This window comes from Lobosporangium transversale (assembly GCF_002105155.1).
Source record: "Lobosporangium transversale strain NRRL 3116 chromosome Unknown BCR41scaffold_37, whole genome shotgun sequence".
Taxonomy (NCBI): domain Eukaryota; kingdom Fungi; phylum Mortierellomycota; class Mortierellomycetes; order Mortierellales; family Mortierellaceae; genus Lobosporangium; species Lobosporangium transversale.
Window position 1 is genome coordinate 251,834 of NW_019029015.1, and position 17,118 is coordinate 268,951.

At 40.5% G+C, this 17,118-nt stretch overlaps 7 protein-coding genes across 7 annotated transcripts; 4 read left to right on the forward strand and 3 right to left on the reverse strand.

Moving 5' to 3' along the window:
- Positions 1 to 487: 487 nt before the first annotated feature.
- BCR41DRAFT_359357 (30S ribosomal protein S4) lies at positions 488 to 1,685 on the forward strand. Its single transcript, XM_022025203.1, has 3 exons — positions 488 to 668; positions 1,159 to 1,546; positions 1,653 to 1,685. The coding sequence occupies exons 1-3, from the start codon at positions 535 to 537 to the stop codon at positions 1,674 to 1,676; spliced, it is 546 nt and encodes a 181-aa protein (XP_021878452.1). The 5' UTR covers positions 488 to 534; the 3' UTR covers positions 1,677 to 1,685.
- Positions 1,686 to 5,228: 3,543 nt separating this feature from the next.
- Positions 5,229 to 6,019, reverse strand: BCR41DRAFT_145604 (hypothetical protein). The gene is made up of 3 exons (XM_022019564.1): positions 5,599 to 6,019; positions 5,430 to 5,493; positions 5,229 to 5,330 (listed from the first exon to the last, which is right to left on the reverse strand). Exons 1-3 carry the CDS (start codon positions 5,956 to 5,958, stop codon positions 5,296 to 5,298), a joined length of 459 nt encoding a protein of 152 aa, XP_021878453.1. The 5' UTR covers positions 5,959 to 6,019; the 3' UTR covers positions 5,229 to 5,295.
- A 1,069-nt stretch (positions 6,020 to 7,088) lies between these two features.
- Positions 7,089 to 7,884, forward strand: BCR41DRAFT_373224 (hypothetical protein; the record flags this gene model as incomplete). The annotated part of the gene is made up of 3 exons (XM_022026748.1): positions 7,089 to 7,187; positions 7,535 to 7,585; positions 7,681 to 7,884. The coding sequence occupies 3 exons, from the start codon at positions 7,089 to 7,091 to the stop codon at positions 7,882 to 7,884; spliced, it is 354 nt and encodes a 117-aa protein (XP_021878454.1).
- A 1,164-nt stretch (positions 7,885 to 9,048) lies between these two features.
- BCR41DRAFT_388618 (carbon-nitrogen hydrolase) lies at positions 9,049 to 11,133 on the forward strand. Its single transcript, XM_022028023.1, has 3 exons — positions 9,049 to 9,686; positions 9,824 to 10,574; positions 10,658 to 11,133. Exons 1-3 carry the CDS (start codon positions 9,126 to 9,128, stop codon positions 11,044 to 11,046), a joined length of 1,701 nt encoding a protein of 566 aa, XP_021878455.1. The 5' UTR covers positions 9,049 to 9,125; the 3' UTR covers positions 11,047 to 11,133.
- Positions 11,134 to 11,257: 124 nt separating this feature from the next.
- Positions 11,258 to 12,671, reverse strand: BCR41DRAFT_310047 (major facilitator superfamily domain-containing protein; the record flags this gene model as incomplete). Its single annotated transcript, XM_022020983.1, has 4 exons — positions 11,258 to 11,418; positions 11,507 to 11,891; positions 12,023 to 12,307; positions 12,390 to 12,671. 4 exons carry the CDS (start codon positions 12,669 to 12,671, stop codon positions 11,258 to 11,260), a joined length of 1,113 nt encoding a protein of 370 aa, XP_021878456.1.
- Positions 12,672 to 13,857: 1,186 nt separating this feature from the next.
- BCR41DRAFT_388620 (hypothetical protein) lies at positions 13,858 to 15,936 on the reverse strand. Its single transcript, XM_022028024.1, has 4 exons — positions 15,613 to 15,936; positions 15,305 to 15,494; positions 14,635 to 15,187; positions 13,858 to 14,542 (listed from the first exon to the last, which is right to left on the reverse strand). The coding sequence occupies exons 1-4, from the start codon at positions 15,790 to 15,792 to the stop codon at positions 14,239 to 14,241; spliced, it is 1,227 nt and encodes a 408-aa protein (XP_021878457.1). The 5' UTR covers positions 15,793 to 15,936; the 3' UTR covers positions 13,858 to 14,238.
- An 84-nt stretch (positions 15,937 to 16,020) lies between these two features.
- On the forward strand, positions 16,021 to 17,022 carry BCR41DRAFT_309911 (PIN domain-like protein; the record flags this gene model as incomplete). Its single annotated transcript, XM_022020971.1, has 3 exons — positions 16,021 to 16,435; positions 16,553 to 16,741; positions 16,823 to 17,022. Coding segments are annotated over 3 exons (804 nt in total), but the record flags the coding sequence as incomplete, so codon positions are not given.
- Positions 17,023 to 17,118: the final 96 nt, after the last annotated feature.

Here is a 17,118-nt window from a genome sequence, read left to right on the forward strand (position 1 = left end):
TTGCAGGTGAGTTTATCTTCATTATTCTCATTATGAATTCTCAGAAAATTAGCAGTTATTAAAGATCTCTCTTCTTATTATCGAAAAAAAAAAAAAAAAAAAAAAAAAGGAAATACATATTTAGGTAAATGAATAGGCGTCATCCACGGCGGTCAGGGTTTATGAAATCATGGATACAGCGGCTCTTGTCGTTGTGCAGTAATAGCTGTATATTGACTATAGTTTCTGGAGCATTTTGTTCATAGAATGTAGATAATAAATCCCATGGCCCTGAGGGTCCTTGTTATCAAAAAAAAAAAAAAAAAAAAAAAAAAAAGATGGAAATAATGAACGTAAATAGCAGATTTACGACAGATTTCCAAGATATTTAAATATATTTATATCCTTTTATGATTCACAGCCACAGTCGCTTATATAAGCCACATGAGACTGGTATTTGCTATAAATGTTTTTTTTTTTTTTTTTTTTCATTTAAAAGGTAGTTTGAGTTGTTTGGTTCCATATGTCCTTGTTCCATTTCCTTACTTCCTTACCATGCGTCAATTAGCACATCATGAACAAAAACTTCTCAAGAAGGTCGACTTTATGCAATGGAAGTCGACTGAGAATATCAGGGAGATAAAAGTCATGCGTAAATACCATCTTCAGAAACGTGAGGACTACACAAAGTAAGCAAGAGTACCTAAAAAGAAGTACTTGGTTACTTGGGACAGGATGGAGACGAAGTATAATGCAGGGCAAACGAAGTTTTTACTTTAAATTGTAAAGAACCAATTCATGGAAAGCACCACGGGAGGTCAAAGGCGACAATTATAAGGCTTTATGAGCCACAGAATATGTTATATCATTTTGAAGCCAGCTCTTTTGAGCCAGGACTGACCAAAGCTTCGCTAATGAGAACCAACAAAAGGATGTTGACGAGATCAAAGGTTTTATAGGGAAATGAAATGAAAAGTAATCCCCCGCCAGAGTGCTTTTTTTTTTTTTTTTTTTTTTTTTTTACTTTATTTTCTATCACTTTGAACTGGTTAGATAGGTGACTATTTGGATGAAGCAAGGAGGTCGTTGTGTCAAAAATCTGAAGCAAACTTATAAGATTATCATATTTCCTAACAAATAAATATTTTTTGGCAATATCTTCTTTTGTTTTCCATCTAGGTACAATAAACTTGCAGGAAGCATTAAATCATTAGCCAATAAGATCTCTCTTTTGCCACCACAGGACCCTTTTCGCCGTAAACAGGAAGAGGCACTTCTGGAAAAGCTTTACAGTATGGGATTGATCACAGCACAGAAACAGTTTTCTCAAGTGGATAAGATCACAGTATCATGTTTCTGTCGTCGTCGGTTACCCATTGTGATGTGTCGGCTTAAAATGGCAGAGACCGTTAAGGAAGCTGTGACCTTTGTGGAGCAGGGACATATCCGGGTTGGTCCGGAAACGGTGACTGATCCAGCTTACTTGGTGACACGTAACATGGAAGACTTTGTCACCTGGGTTGATACTTCCAAGATCAAGAGAAAGATCATGAAATACAACGATAAGGTATACGAAAAAAAAAAAAGAAAAAAAAAAAAAAAAGAAAAAAAAAAAGCTACAGAAACAGTGCTAACTTGTTTTTTTTTTTATTTGTATCATTTTTTTATTATAGCTGGACGACTTCGATCTTTTATAAAAAAAAAAAAAAAAAAAAAAAAAAAAATTGCTTGTTTCCTTGTACGATATGCATCTTCATTGCCGTAGTAAAACTACTTAAAAAATCAAAAGGCACTTTAATAAATCAATATAAAAAAAATAAAATATTTTACAATATCAAACATGTCATGTTGTACTTGTGCGCTATTCTCTACACTTCAAAGAAAAGGCCACGTCTACAATACATGGATATTTAAAAGCCTTACTTCACTATCCTAATTTCTTGACACATTACCTCACCTATCTCTGAACCTTTACTTTCATTTACTATCTCATTTCTTGAAACTATGCCTGCCACATGCTCCCTCCTATCACACGTTCGTCGTCTGCACCTTCATCTTCCATACGTCCGTCGCCTGTTAAACGCTCTCGCTCTATTTATAGAGTTTCAAGCCATTCAACAACCGTTTCTCAGTTGGAATGATCCACATCAGGGGTACCACGTATCATCCGAGCACGGCGAACCAAACGGGCTGTAGAGACTGAAAAAGAGCCACAAGGCCAACAGATAACGGAGGATGAAGAGAAGCTGTATGATAGGGTTTAAAACTTCATCGACGAGTGCGTCCTGCTTGGCTTTCTCGAATAGGAGGGGAAAGAAGGGGAAAGAAAGAGCCAGAGAAAAGAAGAGTTAAGATCGCAATTGAACTTGGATTCAGCGTTTGCTTGGACACAGGTTGCTCTTCTCAGTAAAGGTGTATCTATCCTACTTCAGAATAATTATACAGAAGGGAGTCGTTTAAGCCAAACTTACACCGTCAGGTTACTGCCGAGCATTACACGAAAAAAAAAAAAAAAAAAAAAAAAAAAAAAACATGGACCTGAAATAGATAGATTTCAATGATGGCCCCCTTCGAACATCGTCCATAGCCTCTGCTTCAATAATGGATTACTTCAGCCATCGATACATATGCATGGTTAAATTGATTGGACACTAAAAGTCGTAGAATATGAGCGTTGAAATGCTTGATTTCATTTCTGTTTTTTCTTTAGGTGTGGTGTTGATATATGATATAGCCCGTTTCATTTGGTCATGATACCTTATATTTTTTGAATACTTTCGAGTGTATTGGCAGCCAATTGGCTCGCTTGTTGCGAGTATTGTTGCAAGTCCGTCACGTAGTGAAATGCCACCAGAACAATTCAATCATCGTTTTTAGATTAAAAATATAAGGTATCATGACCAAATGAAATTGGCGAAATATTTGATGAATTTTTTTTTTTCTAAATTATTCGCTCCAAAAAAAAAAAGGAAAAAGAAACACGAGCGAGTGGCGTCAAGGCAAGACTTTGATACTTCTTTGGGCTTAATCACTTAGTTTAGCCCGGACTGTAAACCGGGCTAATTTGCCCATTTAGCTTCCATCAACTCATGGGCAGATCAGATCCAAGTTCTCTGTGCTTTCTACCAGCAGAAAACAACCGTCTATTGCATGCCAAGGAAGAAAAAACAATCAGTAAAAATTAATCAGTGAAAATCAATCAGCAAAAAAATCAATAAAACCCATATATATATATATCAAGCAATATCATCACGATGAACTATGTCCGCCATTTCCTTGTCTCCATTCCTTTATTTTTCATTTTTCATTCCTTCTTCCCAGCCTAAAGAAAAACAAACACCTTTCCGGCTCCTTTTCGCTAGAGGTGTTACCGAATCTCCATACTGGGCTAAAAATGGTTGTCATTTGAGATTTTAAAAAATCGCTTGATTGCATGCTCAAGTCTTTGTCTCTAACAGCAATAGTAGCAAGGCAACCTGCTAGGTGGTGTTCATAGGTATCCCACAGGTACGCGTTGTTACCAGTCCCCTAGCATCAGTCCTACCACGATTATAATACTACTGTAGGCGAGTCCTCTTAAAGAGGGTATGGGAAATTATTATGATTAAATGAGCTCAACAAAATCCATTGACAAGCGGACCATTTTGGCCCACTTCTTGAGGGTGGACTGTACTCAAGTCGAAAATTAGTGAATGGATGAGGCTGAAATAATCAACTTAATGGTGTTCATATAATAAAGAGTATCCGGATAGAATACCTTTTATACGTACTGGTACCCTTCAATCATGTTTTTGTTCTTGAAAATTAAGCCGCAGCCTCCTGCTTCCCTATATCCAACTATACATCGGTCAAGGTCATAGGCTCATCAATTTTAATAAAAACCTCAACATACCTAGAATGAACACATCATTGTTGGTGTTCTGTGCGAGCGGGAGAGAAATGAGAGTCGAATTGCTTGATAGCGTTTCTTTTCCAGAACATAAAATGCTTGAGGAGGAGGAGGGAGGTAGAAGTTGGAAGGAAGAAACGCAGAAAGATCCAGGTTCAAGTTAATTTACCACCCCCACCACTGTTTGAGCTACTCTCAATGCCAGAGAATAGCGCTTATATCAGTCTACTTACTGAACTAGCACAAGACTCGCCGCTTATAAGTCTCTTCAAACAAGCAGGGACCATTGATCGTTCTTGGATGAATATTAATTGTGAGGAGTTTCTGACATGGATTGCCATCACAATACACATTGGCCTCTACAAAATTACTCTCAACCAATACTGGAACAATGAAGCATTTCAGCCGGCTCATGAGATCTCAAAATACATGCCGCTCATTCGCTAGGAACAGATCAAAAGCTTCCCTCCATATTTCCGATCCGAGGAAAGAGACCCAGCTCTTCATCGATAAACTATAGGATAGTGGATACATCAATTTTCAATTCGCATATCATAAGCCAAATAGCTGGATCTTTTCTCTCACAGAGAATTCCGAGAACAGCTCGTTCACCACACTGTTAGACCAGAACGCTTTGGAGTCATTAAAAAAGATTCACAGCCGAAAACCACCAAAAACTTTAAGCTTCCTGACACCAATGTCCCTCACAGAGTACAATGACAAGAGAAATGCTCAACTTGCGCCCTCTACGAATATACTCGACTTCAGGGTTCGCTCACTACCCAGCTTTTGGAAAAGCCCCTCAATCGAGAGTCGCTGTTGATCTGGTAGGCGATGGATATATGGATAAGGGCAATGATAAGAACATTTTCCGCATAATGTAGCAGTCATGCAAGCGCCCACAGCCAGAAAATTGGTTATTTGGTTATTTGATGTTACGCCAGGATGTTTGTGTTGTGTTGACACAAAACACAGCACAAGAGCAAACAAAGTCCACTTTAAAGTAAAAATGTAGGGGCAAAACTTCTTACGGAAAAAACGAAGCATATAATGCATAATCACTCATTTCTCTCCTTTTGTGGAGTCCAGACTTCATTTTTGTTCTTTTACGCTATGCCACATGCCTCCCAAGTTGACGTTTTGTTTTTGGTGATCATTAAAAATAAAACTGCATTTCAAGTAGTCGATCACTTTGGACATTTCTATGTACTTTATCTTTTTAGTTCCTTTAGTTAATGCATGCAACTGGTATCTATATCCTTTTGCGTTTTAAAAACTTTTTTTTTATTAAGTGAAAAATATTTACTTTTTTTTTTTTTTTTTTTACTATCCCAAGGACGTTGAGGACTAATTTTGAAATTGACCTTGTTCCTTTATGGAGACATGGGGTATATGTACATGAAACCCCATTTTCTGGAATTGCCTTTTTAAGGAGGGCAGTTCTGGGCGATGACGCCGTTGGCTAAGGAAAAAAAAAAAAAAAAAAAAAAAAAAAACATAAGAATAAGCTCATTATAGGAACAAGAAAGAAAAAGAAAAAAGACGGATAAAAATGTCATACCAGCCTGGCAGAAGAGGACGTGGCCGTTGCCGTTGGTGGCCGAGACTTGGAGAATGACAGGGATCTTTTTTTTTTTTTTTTTTTTTTTTTTGAAATAGAATGAATAAGCGCGTTATTATTTCTTTCTGGTAGAAGAGGATAACAAGTTTCAAAAACTTCGGTAACTTACACCAGCAGGAGCAGTGGGCTTGACCAAGACGCAGGCAGTGATTGAGGTCATGGTGATTGGGATTGGGCAAGGGACACCTTGACTGCCAAGGAGAGTGCAGAGATCATGGGCATCCGTGTAGACGATACGGTTAAGGTATTTGCCAACGATATTGAGCTTGGCACCCTGGGTAACAGGGGCGCTCAGAATACCAGTACCACTGGCGCAGACGTTCTGTCCGATGCAGAGAGGGTAAGGCGCCAAAGTGAAGTTGGTGACGAGCAGATCCGTGGCACCAGTTGCGCAGTTGTATGGAGTTGGCATCTGAGCGCTCGACAATGCGAGGCAGGCAAGGGCAACGATGGCAGCGAAGAACTTCATGATAGATAGAATCCTTGAAGCAGTGAAGAGTCGAGAAGAGGCAGAGAGAAGAGGCGGTGTGTGGTCCTGAGGATGAAGAGGAGGATAAAATGGTTCCTCCTGGATGCTTTTATACCTTTTTTTTTTTTTTTTTTTTTTTTTGGGGGAGGGGGATTACAGTTGTGGAGCTTGAGTACAAAGTTCTATGGTCAGTGGACATGGCAGGAAGGGCGCTAGTTACGAGAAGGCTGGCCTCGGCCCACATCGTAGACGCCTTCTAGGTTTCTACTAGAGGTTTTTAAAAAAAAATACAGGTGTTCAATAACCCCAGAAATACTGCATTTTTGGCTTCTGCTTCCTATTGGCGCAAGTTCACCATTACGCTCATGAGCCAAGGGGAATGTGAGGTCGACAATCTGTCAGTTAAGCCAATGTTGTTGTGGAGGAAGAAGATTTAGCAAATGTCGAGTATGACGAGGGCGTTTTTTTTTTGTTTTTTTGTGGGGAGGAGAAGGGGCAGAGAGAGGCGGCAATCGGGGCGCATTTGTATATTTGAGCCCAAGGTCATAAGACGCGATGGAATCGGAAAAGAGGGGTCCCTGCGAATGCGGACAACGGAAAGAAGAAGCAGCCAAACAAACATGTGCTTATTTGCCTAGTATGTCTTGTTTGCACAGGACGTGTGCGCCTTGGACATTCTTCTCTCCTTGTCTCTCTCTTCCTTTGCCCGCCATTGTTTCTCTTTGTTTGTTTTGTGAGTCGATGCAGGAGGATAGGATGTGTGGGCGAAGATATAAAACAATCGTCAACTAATGCAAAAATATAAATAAAAGAAGATAGAATAAATAAGCAGGAGAAGTAATGTTGATTGGTAAGCTTTCATCCATCCTTTTCCTTCAGTTGTTCCTCCAACATGTTTTGGTTTCTTTTATTGCATTCATCCAGCAAAATGTTACTTGTCTACATTTCATTGTAAATAAGCTGACTGAAAAAAATAACCATTATACGCACAACAACAAACATAAAAAAAAGCAAGGGTTCTTCAGCATGCATATGAAGCAGCAGCAGCGATGCCGTTCGCGCTTCATCCATAATCAAGGCCCTTTGTTTATTACATAATTGATGTTCATGCAAAATGCAGATTGACGTACATGCGACCAAAGAGACGCGTCAAAAATTGGGCGAAATTTATCACGTGTTGGCTATTAAGGTCATCAGCGGCTGATCGCTTTCCTGAAAGCAAAGAGCACGTAACAGAGCCTTCCTTTCATTTAGGAAGTGCACTGCGGAGCATAGTTGATGCTGTTTGCCTCAGGATTATCCACCTGAGATGAAATGCTATCGTTTGTTATGTTTGACCATTTTTTAACTATTTATTTTTATTTCTATTTTTCAAAGTCAAGCAGAGTGTTTTTTTTTTTTTTTTTTTTTTTTTTATAATTTATTGGTTCAATTGCTGGTCCAGAATTCGGTGGCTGCGAAGATATTTTAGCTTCCCAATTTGGAGTATTATCAACTGTCAACTGTCCCGATGTGATAACCATTCTCTTGCCTGTTTTTCATTCCAACACTCATTAATTACATTGCTTTTTGTTAGCCTGGCCTCAAGGGTAACAAGCCCATAACCGACCTTCAGCCAGAAACGCCGGTCAATGGAGAAAAACACAATAGCAAAGACAAAGTTGAGAATAAAGCCGATAAATAAAGTGATAAAGATAGAGGAGAATATTAAGATCCAATTAGAGTCAAGTCAAAAAACTAGACAGACTGTTGCAGACACTTGCTATATCACCAAAATCTACTACAGAGTTGCGCGTAAGATTGGAAGAGCCTCATAGTCAACTCCGTGGAAACTGTGCTGCTATAGAAATCTCCAAAGGCTCCAAACGAACCCGTGTTAAAGCGAGCTGTCTTATAGGCTGGCTCGACAAGGTCATCTTAGGGTAGTAATGTGCCTGATCACATTTCCAGAAAATAGTGGCGGGTAGATCTTGCTTAATACATACTATTGGTGGATAGTGTCCATCTTGTTTAATCAATAATTAACCAAGATTAAAATGAGACCTCATCACTTGTGATTCGCAATAAGCACCTGGCCAAATATGACACGACTCAATTGGTTCTTCTCGCTTAAATAATGAACTTGGCGGCCTAGTTTTTGAAGGAAGGGGTGATAGACAAGTAGAAAGGCTTCCAAGCCGCCATCGGGGAAATATATGATTTGCAGGAGTGGTATATATCATTTCCATGCAACCAGGCCCTTTCCTTTCCGAGGTTGTATTTTTATAATGGTCCGAATGGTCCGTGCAACGAGGCGAATTGTGTGCAGATGGCGATGATCACTTCGTATCGACATTGGCAATTTAAAATTATTCCACGAGGAACTTTCTTTGCAGGCTCACAAATGTCAAAAAAAAAAAAAAAAAAAAAAATTGCGCTACAAATGTGGTAGCGATTAAATCAGAGATTGTCACCATATTTGGATGTTTGGGTCAGAGATTGATTATTGTATCCTTCCTGGTGCCCAGTGATATTTATACATGTATACTTGGATGTGAATACAGAAAAAATTTTATACAATTATGCATGAATCTCTTTTTTTGAATCTTCAGGTGACACAGATTTTATCCGACAGAAGCAATTAAAGTTTTATGCACCAGTTGGAGTTTGTGTAGAGAATTGCTAAAAGTCCCGAACTTGCCCTGAGCTGTCTCAAGTCAGAGAGACAAGACAATACCCACACTCAGGACGTTAATCTTCAGTCGGTGTAGAAGAATTGGTCTATATACAATTTGAGCTATTCATCTTCGATCCAACACGACAAAAAAAAAAAAAAAAAAAAAAAAAAGAAACGCTGTCAACGTTGATTGTACTCAAAACATTTTGCAAACGGAAAAAGAATGTCGGTCAGCGATGGAGTGGAAGGCCGTGCTTTTCCTTGCTCCATACATCATTCTCTCCGACCCGCAAGAGAGCCTCATGCCGGCTGTGTCGTAGACTTCGCCCTACAACCCATGTGCATGTGCCATGTGTATATTTTAAACTTTCTTAAACTTCTTTAAATTAAACCGCATTTTGGTTTTTTTCTAAAAATTTTTTTTTATCTCACAAAAATTAATTTCATATTATCTTTAAGACATTTCAATTCTTCCATTCCATAACTTTTATTCATCTCATTCTCATTCACCATGGCAGGGAAAATCATCTCGATTCCCTCAATCGCCGCCATCCTCATTCCACTACTTGTACTTGTTTGCACAGTGTTCGGTGCTGGTTTACTAAATGTTGCGCCGGCTCCATATCTGCAGATCGCCTTGTCATTAGGCTATCTAGAGCGACTTGGCCCTTGGTCCTTGGCATCCATCTTTCCAAACCTATATCTATTCGCTTGTATTACTATCGGAACAGGCATTGCATACGCGGGCATGCTTCAAGGGGATGAATGGGACAACTCATTGATGGTTACCCCATTCTTGATTGGTATGGGTGCTGCCCTTGTGGGTTTGATCCCTCTCTGGGTTCACCTTGCCTGGCAACAGCGGTTCTTGCAATCTAAAAGATTTCAAAACGGCCCATCTGCCTTACTCGCGACTTTGGTGGCACCAGCCGTCTGGGTGGCTATCTTTACCATCGTGTATGCTGTCAGTCCTATCGGATCATATGGTTCCATCGCATACACTCAGTTTCAGTTGGAACCAGTAGTCCAATGGTCATCAGTAGCAGGCATTGCTGGTATCGAGTTCTTGGTGGTAAGTCTTTTTTTTTTTTTTTTTTTTTTTTTTCCCTTAAAATAATAGTTGTTTATGAAATATAAAATCTAATAGCCTTTCTACTTGTTTCTGCTATATAATACTGCTAACGACAACACCAATCCTGATACCAAAAGGTTTGGTCAGCAGTCATTATTCAACGTTCCTGGACCAGATATGTGCGATATGATGTCAGCAGAGAAGAAGACTTCAAAACATGGAACCCTATCGGATCAGAAACGCGTCCCAGCCATCGTCGAAGCCTGTTGCGCCGCATTGCCTTCTCTCCAACGCCTACATTCCTAATTGTGACACTGTTTATTTACACCTTTGGATCAATGCGCTTCTGGAATGGCACAGGGTCTTTCTACATGAAGCCTCTACGAGACACTATTCAGCCCACTGTTAAGGCTAGCTGTGTGATCGGTTCTTCTGAAACAAACGATATGGCTCTTTACTTGAACCAGACTGTCGATCTGGCAAGGAATGGATCTGAGATCGTGATGTGGAGTGAGGGTGCGGTCAAGATCAACAACGAGCAGGAAAAGTTGCAATTCTGGGATAAAGCTAGAAACATTTCAACCACCTATGGTATCTATCTGGGCGTCACTTATGCTGAGTATGTGGATAGCGCTCTGGTTCAGAACAAGAACATGTTTACAGTCTTTGATCCCAGAGGCCAAGTTGTGATTGAGTACCAAAAGGCTCATCCTGTAACCATGGTTGAGACAACGGTCATTGCTGGACCCAATGTCCTCCCCACATTTGATTCTGAGAAGTACGGTCGCTTCGGAGCCGCTATCTGCTTTGACTTGGATTTCCAGAATTTTATCGCCCAGGCTGGCGATAAAGAGGTCGATATTCTGCTTCAGCCAAGCTGGACATGGGGTAAGTGGACAAGTTGCCAAAAAAAAAAAAAAAAAAAAAAAAAGAAATATCATCTAATCATCTTTATAAACAATTATTCATAGCATCCATTGGTCGCCTGGAAGCCTCGATTCAGTCATACAGAGCGGTAGAACAGGGATTCACTGTTTTCCGATGTGGTTCCTGGGCACCATCTACTGTCTGGGATCCTTATCATCAGATTTTTGGATACAAATATCTTTTGGGCTCTGGTACCTTTACTACCGACATTCCTCTCCGTAAACATGTACCAACAATCTATAATGCTGTTGGGAACCTCTGGGCATATATCTGCTGCGTGTTTTCAATCATTGCTCTCATCTTGGTGATTGTGCCCAAGAGGTTTGTGGATAGTTGGATGCATGCGGTCGAGAGACGTCTTTCAAAGAACAATTCTGGCTCTGAGGCTAGTGATGGATCGCAAAGCGAGCCTGCACAGGCTTCAAGTGTGTAACGGGAAATAAACCATATAGAAAGAAAGAGGAGGAAATAATACCATTATTCACTTTTCAGTTACCATTGTATTAAATCAATAAAATCCATGCCGTTATGCCTTTATTACAAAATGCAGTAATGTGTTATATAGTATTATTATTATTATTATTATTTTGTTGAGCGCCCTGAAGCACCAGTTAGTCCATTACCTTCCTTGCTCTGAACTATCTTCACATCCGAACGAATATCCGCTTTTCTTCTTTGAAACGAATAAATAGCGGCAGGCATGCGCCGAGGAAGGTTATCAAACCTGCGAATGCCTGAGCCCATATGTAGGATCCGTTTGATGCTGCAATCAGCGCTGAGGCTAATGGGGTTCCAAACAAGTTACCTAATTCGAACCAAACAAACAAGCGAGCAAAGAGTATAGGCTTTAGTAGCTGATCAAAAAAAAAAAAAAAAAAAAAAAATATTCTTACCAAAAAAGTTGCCTGAATAGAGCAAACCGACGGATGCTGCCAAGGCCTCCACACCAATGACATTGGCTGCGACAACAGGAAAGAGACTGTTAAATCCTCCAGCATTTATTCCATAAAAGATCATGAAGACGGTGACCATGGTTAAGTTCTTGGCAGTCATCCAGAACATGTAGCAAGCAAGGCCACTAAGAGCTGAAGTGAGGATCAAGATATTCAGAGGACCAAAAACATCTGCTACAAATCCTGTAGCAACTCTAGAGAATGCATTCACGCCCGCAAATGCTCCCACTAAATTGGCTCCTACAGTCGGATCCAGGCCGATGTCGGTAACGAATTCCGGCATTAGGAAAATAGGAGTCAGATAGCCGAATGTTACAAACATACCCTACAATGGTAAAGAGGAAGGAGATAAGTCTCTAAGGAATAAGGTGATTGACTATCAATAAGAATAGCTCTTCCATATTCTCATACCATGAGAAACATGAGAGTGAACCCCATGTGCTTGAACATGGATACGTCAAACAAAGGGCCACCTCGTTTCTTTGGTGGGACCCTTGTACGAATACAAGGCAGGACAGAGCAGACAATGGTGATGGCCGCGATGCCCACGATCCGTAATGCCCATTGATGTCCTAGTCGACTGATCAAGTATCGATTCAATGGCGCTAATGTTGCTCCTCCCACGCCTGATCCTGCAACAGTAATGCCGGATGCAAGGCCTCTCCTCTTTTCAAACCACTGCACTGGGATCGCGACGGAAGTGAACAAGGCCATTCCTGCGCCCAATCCATACATAAATCCCTACAATACGAAACAATACATGGTTAATAAAAAAATGAAGCGTGGAGTTACAAATTTGAACGTCATTCTTTCTAGCACCTACCTGAGTCAGATAGAGCTGCCAAAGTGAGGTTGCGAAGCTTGCCAGGATCATGCCACTACCGCTGATGAGAATGCCTGCAACAATGATTTTCTTTAGTCCAAACTGAGCAACCATATATCCCTGAAATGGAGTAGTCAGAAAGACACTGGCACTTCCAATTCCTCCAGACCAAGAGATCTGAGATAATGTAGCCCCATTAAAAATGTTATGCTCGACATAGTACTGTTGATAGACACCCCAGGAAAAGTTGAATCCCCAGCAACTGCGTGCATATCCCACCATTAGAAGAGAGAAAAAAAAAAAAAAAAAAAAAAAAAAAGGATCATTCGTTGAGCAGTTAGAAAATATGAGAGCAGAGGAGCAGTGGTTCGATTCCACATCTTTAAGATTGGTCCCCCCATGAAAGGAAAAAAAAAAGGCCTGTGCAGATCGATAAAGATCCTCCTGCATGCAATTCATTTTTTAGCATTTTCTTGTCCAAATCAGGCATGCTTACCAGAATTGAATCATAAATGCTCCTAATACAACGAACCATCCAAACCCACCATCTGGAAATGTCATGGGCGCAGCCTTCAAGTTTAGGGTAGCTTCAGTACTGGAGGGGTCCATCGCTGTCTCTACATCTGAAAGTTTTTCGTTACATGCTATTTCAGCATCTTTGGAGGCATAGTTCTCGAACATGGACTCGGATTTGGATTCTGACTCAGTTTTGGCTTCGAGTTGGTTCTGATCTGTACGTCGCACAAGATCGACAGAGCTCTGTTCATTGATTTTCCCTGATTTGGCATCTTCAGGGCTCGTTGCTTCTAATGGAGGAGCAGAAACTGGGACTGGGCTCGACAGATCATTTGTTTTAAGGATAGGAGTGATGGGTGATGGTAATGATGATGGTGATGATAATGATGATGGTGATAATAATGAAGGTGAATCTTGAATGGAAGTAGGAGCAGTGATAATATTAACTGCATCTTTATCTGAATGGGATGCCATTTCCTTGTAATGAAACTATTTAGAGTTGTGGAATGTTTAATTGTTTAATCAAAGTACATGAATTATATGTCAAGGAAATGGCTTCTTAGGGGTATTAGGTATTATTATCGTTATTATTATTTTTCCACCTAATGTTTCTGAAGTGATCAAAAAACTGCGTGGGAGAACAAAGGGTAACAGAAGGATGAGAGAAGAGGAGGAAGAGTGGAGAGAAAGAGGAGAACAGAAAGAAAGAAGGAAAGAGACATGGAAGGAAAGAGATATGGGATAGGCTGCTCTTATTAACTTTTTTTTTTGTCACCATTGGAGCATGCGAGATAGCTGCGATGTGAGCAAGAGCAGAGGGGTGATTGGAGGATTGAGTATATACTCAGCGTCGAGTCATTTAGCAAAAAAAAAAAAAAAAAAAAAAAAAAAAGCCATGCTTGCGATAAGAAATTATTCACAAAGAAAAAGGGGACCTGTCTCTTGATTCTCCCCCTGAGTGGTTATATTTGTCTTTTATCTCTCAACTACACAAGCTGCTTATCTTGTAAAGGTTAGTGCCAAGTCTATTGTACACAAGGAACGTGGGTATCGGAAAAATATGTTTGTATGGGATTAATGTCCACCGGCATATCACCAACGCGCCGTACTTTCCAGGGAACAAAAACAAAAAAAATTATTGTCACTTTTGAATAATTGTTTTCAGCCCGGAAAGGAACTCGTCATGTCATCCTGGCTCATTCCTCTTACTCTATCAAGTCTGCAAAAGTAAATCTTCGGAACTTTTTTTCGTTTTTCGATTTACTTTTAAGATAGGTAACCTTCCTCTTTATAGATAATAGCCTTGAACACGTCTTTATCATTTCACGATATTCTACGATTGTGCTTCGCGTATAAGCGCGTCCTCGACCATAGTTTTGATACACTTCACAGTCTCATCGCCCATCTGATAATAGTCGAAATTCTTGCTCGGATTGAACATCTCCATATGGGCTTCGATTTCATCTTGGCCAGAACACATACGGGGAGAGAATTTGGATTGCATATCGCTCGGGATAGAGGCCAACTCCACAAATGTCCTAGATGTTGTTTTCCAATTATTTGCAGAGCTAGCTGGGATTTGCACCTGCGTATAGAAGCAGTGGAACCCAATGGGTAATTTGAGAACATCTGCCACTCTACCAGAACAATGAAGAAAGGAAAAAAAAAAGTATTAGCCAGTGAAGAATGAAAAGTGTATATTTCACTTATATATTATCTCATAACATACCTCCGTGTGAGCTGCGTGCTATTCCAGAGGATGCCCACGAATTGTAAATGTGAGGTAATATATTCCATGCCCTTATTCACATGACTATTAACAGTAACAGCCGCCCCTGTGGCTAACACGGCGGCACCGACGCCTAGTGCGACTGATCCCCAGCTCCACTTTGATCCAGATGATGAGGAGGATGAACTGGTCGTTATTACTCTTTTTTCATTTTGAGATGATTTGACCGATGTACTCGACCATAATGACCCAACACTGAATCCATTTGAAGCTGAACCTGGTTCCTGTTCACCCTTTTGCTTTATCCCCTTCTTTGTTTGAGTATCTGATATTGTAGCCGGATTCAATGCGTTCCATGTAGTAGCCGCTGGTATGTATGCTGACATGAGATTATAGGCCCCTATAGCCTTTTGTGCCATCCCTGTTGCTCTCTCATATGCTGCATGAGTAAAGACAGTGTGATTCAATCCGAAATAGGGTGTATCGAACGCTAATATGCCAATGACAGGTGACTTTTGAAGTTGTTCTTCAAGGAGGATTGCAGCATCAGCAGCTGCAAACATTTTAGGAAATAAAATATAAAAAAATTGTTCTTAGCTTAGTTTTCCTTTCTGTTTAGACAGTTTGGAGAAATAAAAACTATTGGTTTTTTTTTTTTTTTTTTTTTTACCTACTAATCCACCCATCGAATGGCCAACAAAGCATACATAGACGGGGGGTATCTTTTCGTTCTGTGTCTTGGTTTCGATCTGTTCTCCTTGATTCGTTTGCTGTTTTTGTGGCCCATATGCACGAATGTTGAATACTTCTCTGGCTTCGACTTGTTGTCGAGTCCATTCTGCAAATGTCTTTACGGCTACCTGCATTAACAGATTTGTACAAATATGTGAATAAAGAATAAATCGACTGGAACATGTTAGACTACGCTTTTTTTTTTTTTTTTTTTTTTTTTGAGCTGAGAGAGTGTGTGTGTGTTACCGAAAAGTCTCCTCGAGTATCGTACTGAGGATAGATAATGGATTCAACATCGAGGTTTATTTTTGCATTGGTGAAGATGGTCATGATCCTTGTTGGGAAATCCAGAAAAGTGTGGAGGTCATGGCCCTTGAATCCATGCACGAACAAGAGCAAGATGGTTGCTTTGGGAGGCGGTAACATTGTGTCGATTAGAGGGAAAGATGAATGGGTTGATAAACAGGAAAAAAGGAAAGCAGTTGTGTATGGTATGTGTTTGTATGAAGGGGTATAGTTCGGCGAAGCAGGGCTTCCTTTTTTGCACACAATGGCAACGGATGTTGTGAGGTGACTGTGCATATTGTACACAAAAAAGCTGGTTCAATTCTTTTTTTGAATGTCTTCTTCATTCATTCAGATCTTTGCCCCTCAATGGGAGTGCTTGGGCTCTATAGTTACTTTGAATGCAGATCGCTTGGCATTCGCAAGAGCTGGGTCTCACCTGATGAACCATCGATCTCTGAACAGCAACAACAGGGGCAACAGAAAACGGAGCAAAGGCGATATTTTATTCTTGATGGAAATGCATACATCCATCACCTCTACTGTGGTCAATTCGAATGGATCTGGGGTGGTCAATACAGCTCCTTTGTCAGCCTCTTGATCGCCCATATCTCTGCTCTAACTGCCTGTGGCTTCCGTCTTCAGTTCCTTTTCGATGGTCCACTTCCACTTCAAAAACTTCAAACACGTTTAAACAGAGACACCGAAAAGATTCACAAAATGAGTAGAGTGATGAACGATCTGGAGCATTACCATGCCTCGGGACTCTATAATAGAGGAGTTGGTGGAAATGAAAGCAACGATACTCTCCTATCGAGCCATGGATTAGCAGCTGCTCACTCTTTAGCAGGAATTGGGTTAGCATCAGCATCGGCACCTGGAACATCTGGAGCAAGAACAGGAAGCAGATCTAGTTCAAACTTTTTAATCCCACCACTGGTGATGGAGGTCACTTTACAGACATTGAGGTCCTTAGACGTTGACCTACTGGTATGTGAAGGAGAGGCAGATGGTCTCGTTGCGCAATTGGCTATGGAAAAATCCATGGATGAGGGTGTCGAGGAAGCATACGCTGTTAGCAAAGACTCTGGTAAATATATGTGCGTGAAAATAGCAATTGACGAGGAAATCGATCATTATGGCTAATGCTCCTTTACTATCTCTTTGTCAGACTATTTCATCTACAACACTGGATCTTCTACAAAGGGCGGATATATCCCACTTGATACCTTTTACACCTCCAAAAATCCAGAGACATCTGCTATCACGATCACAGCAACAGTCTATTCTCAGTCAGTAATCGCCAATCATCTTGGGATCCGCCCCGAATTCCTTCCATTATTTGCATCACTTACAGGAAATGATTACCTAAGGCCCGATGTCTTTGAAGGTCAAATTGCTAAATCATTGGCTTCTGCAACGGGTCAAAAGCTCTCAACCGCATCCAACACCAATCACGCTCGGATC

What these genes read in the sequence shown, in the direction of transcription:
- BCR41DRAFT_359357 (XM_022025203.1), top strand. Translation starts at nt 535, where the DNA reads ATGCGTCAATTAGCACATCATGAACAAAAACTTCTCAAGAAGGTCGAC. An exon ending in AAACGTGAGGACTACACAAA is followed by an intron (nt 669 to 1,158) that starts GTAAGCAAGAGT and finishes TTTTCCATCTAG; the next exon opens with GTACAATAAACTTGCAGGAA. An exon ending in TCATGAAATACAACGATAAG is followed by an intron (nt 1,547 to 1,652) that starts GTATACGAAAAA and finishes TTTTTATTATAG; the next exon opens with CTGGACGACTTCGATCTTTT.
- BCR41DRAFT_145604 (XM_022019564.1), bottom strand. Translation starts at nt 5,958, where the DNA reads ATGAAGTTCTTCGCTGCCATCGTTGCCCTTGCCTGCCTCGCATTGTCG. An exon ending in AGCCCACTGCTCCTGCTGGT is followed by an intron (nt 5,494 to 5,598) that starts GTAAGTTACCGA and finishes AAAAAAAAAAAG; the next exon opens with ATCCCTGTCATTCTCCAAGT. An exon ending in CGTCCTCTTCTGCCAGGCTG is followed by an intron (nt 5,331 to 5,429) that starts GTATGACATTTT and finishes TTTTTTCCTTAG; the next exon opens with CCAACGGCGTCATCGCCCAG.
- BCR41DRAFT_388618 (XM_022028023.1), top strand. Translation starts at nt 9,126, where the DNA reads ATGGCAGGGAAAATCATCTCGATTCCCTCAATCGCCGCCATCCTCATT. An exon ending in CTGGTATCGAGTTCTTGGTG is followed by an intron (nt 9,687 to 9,823) that starts GTAAGTCTTTTT and finishes TGATACCAAAAG; the next exon opens with GTTTGGTCAGCAGTCATTAT. An exon ending in TCAGCCAAGCTGGACATGGG is followed by an intron (nt 10,575 to 10,657) that starts GTAAGTGGACAA and finishes AATTATTCATAG; the next exon opens with CATCCATTGGTCGCCTGGAA.
- BCR41DRAFT_388620 (XM_022028024.1), bottom strand. Translation starts at nt 15,792, where the DNA reads ATGTTACCGCCTCCCAAAGCAACCATCTTGCTCTTGTTCGTGCATGGA. An exon ending in TTCGATGGGTGGATTAGTAG is followed by an intron (nt 15,188 to 15,304) that starts GTAAAAAAAAAA and finishes AAATGTTTGCAG; the next exon opens with CTGCTGATGCTGCAATCCTC. An exon ending in AGCACGCAGCTCACACGGAG is followed by an intron (nt 14,543 to 14,634) that starts GTATGTTATGAG and finishes TTGTTCTGGTAG; the next exon opens with AGTGGCAGATGTTCTCAAAT.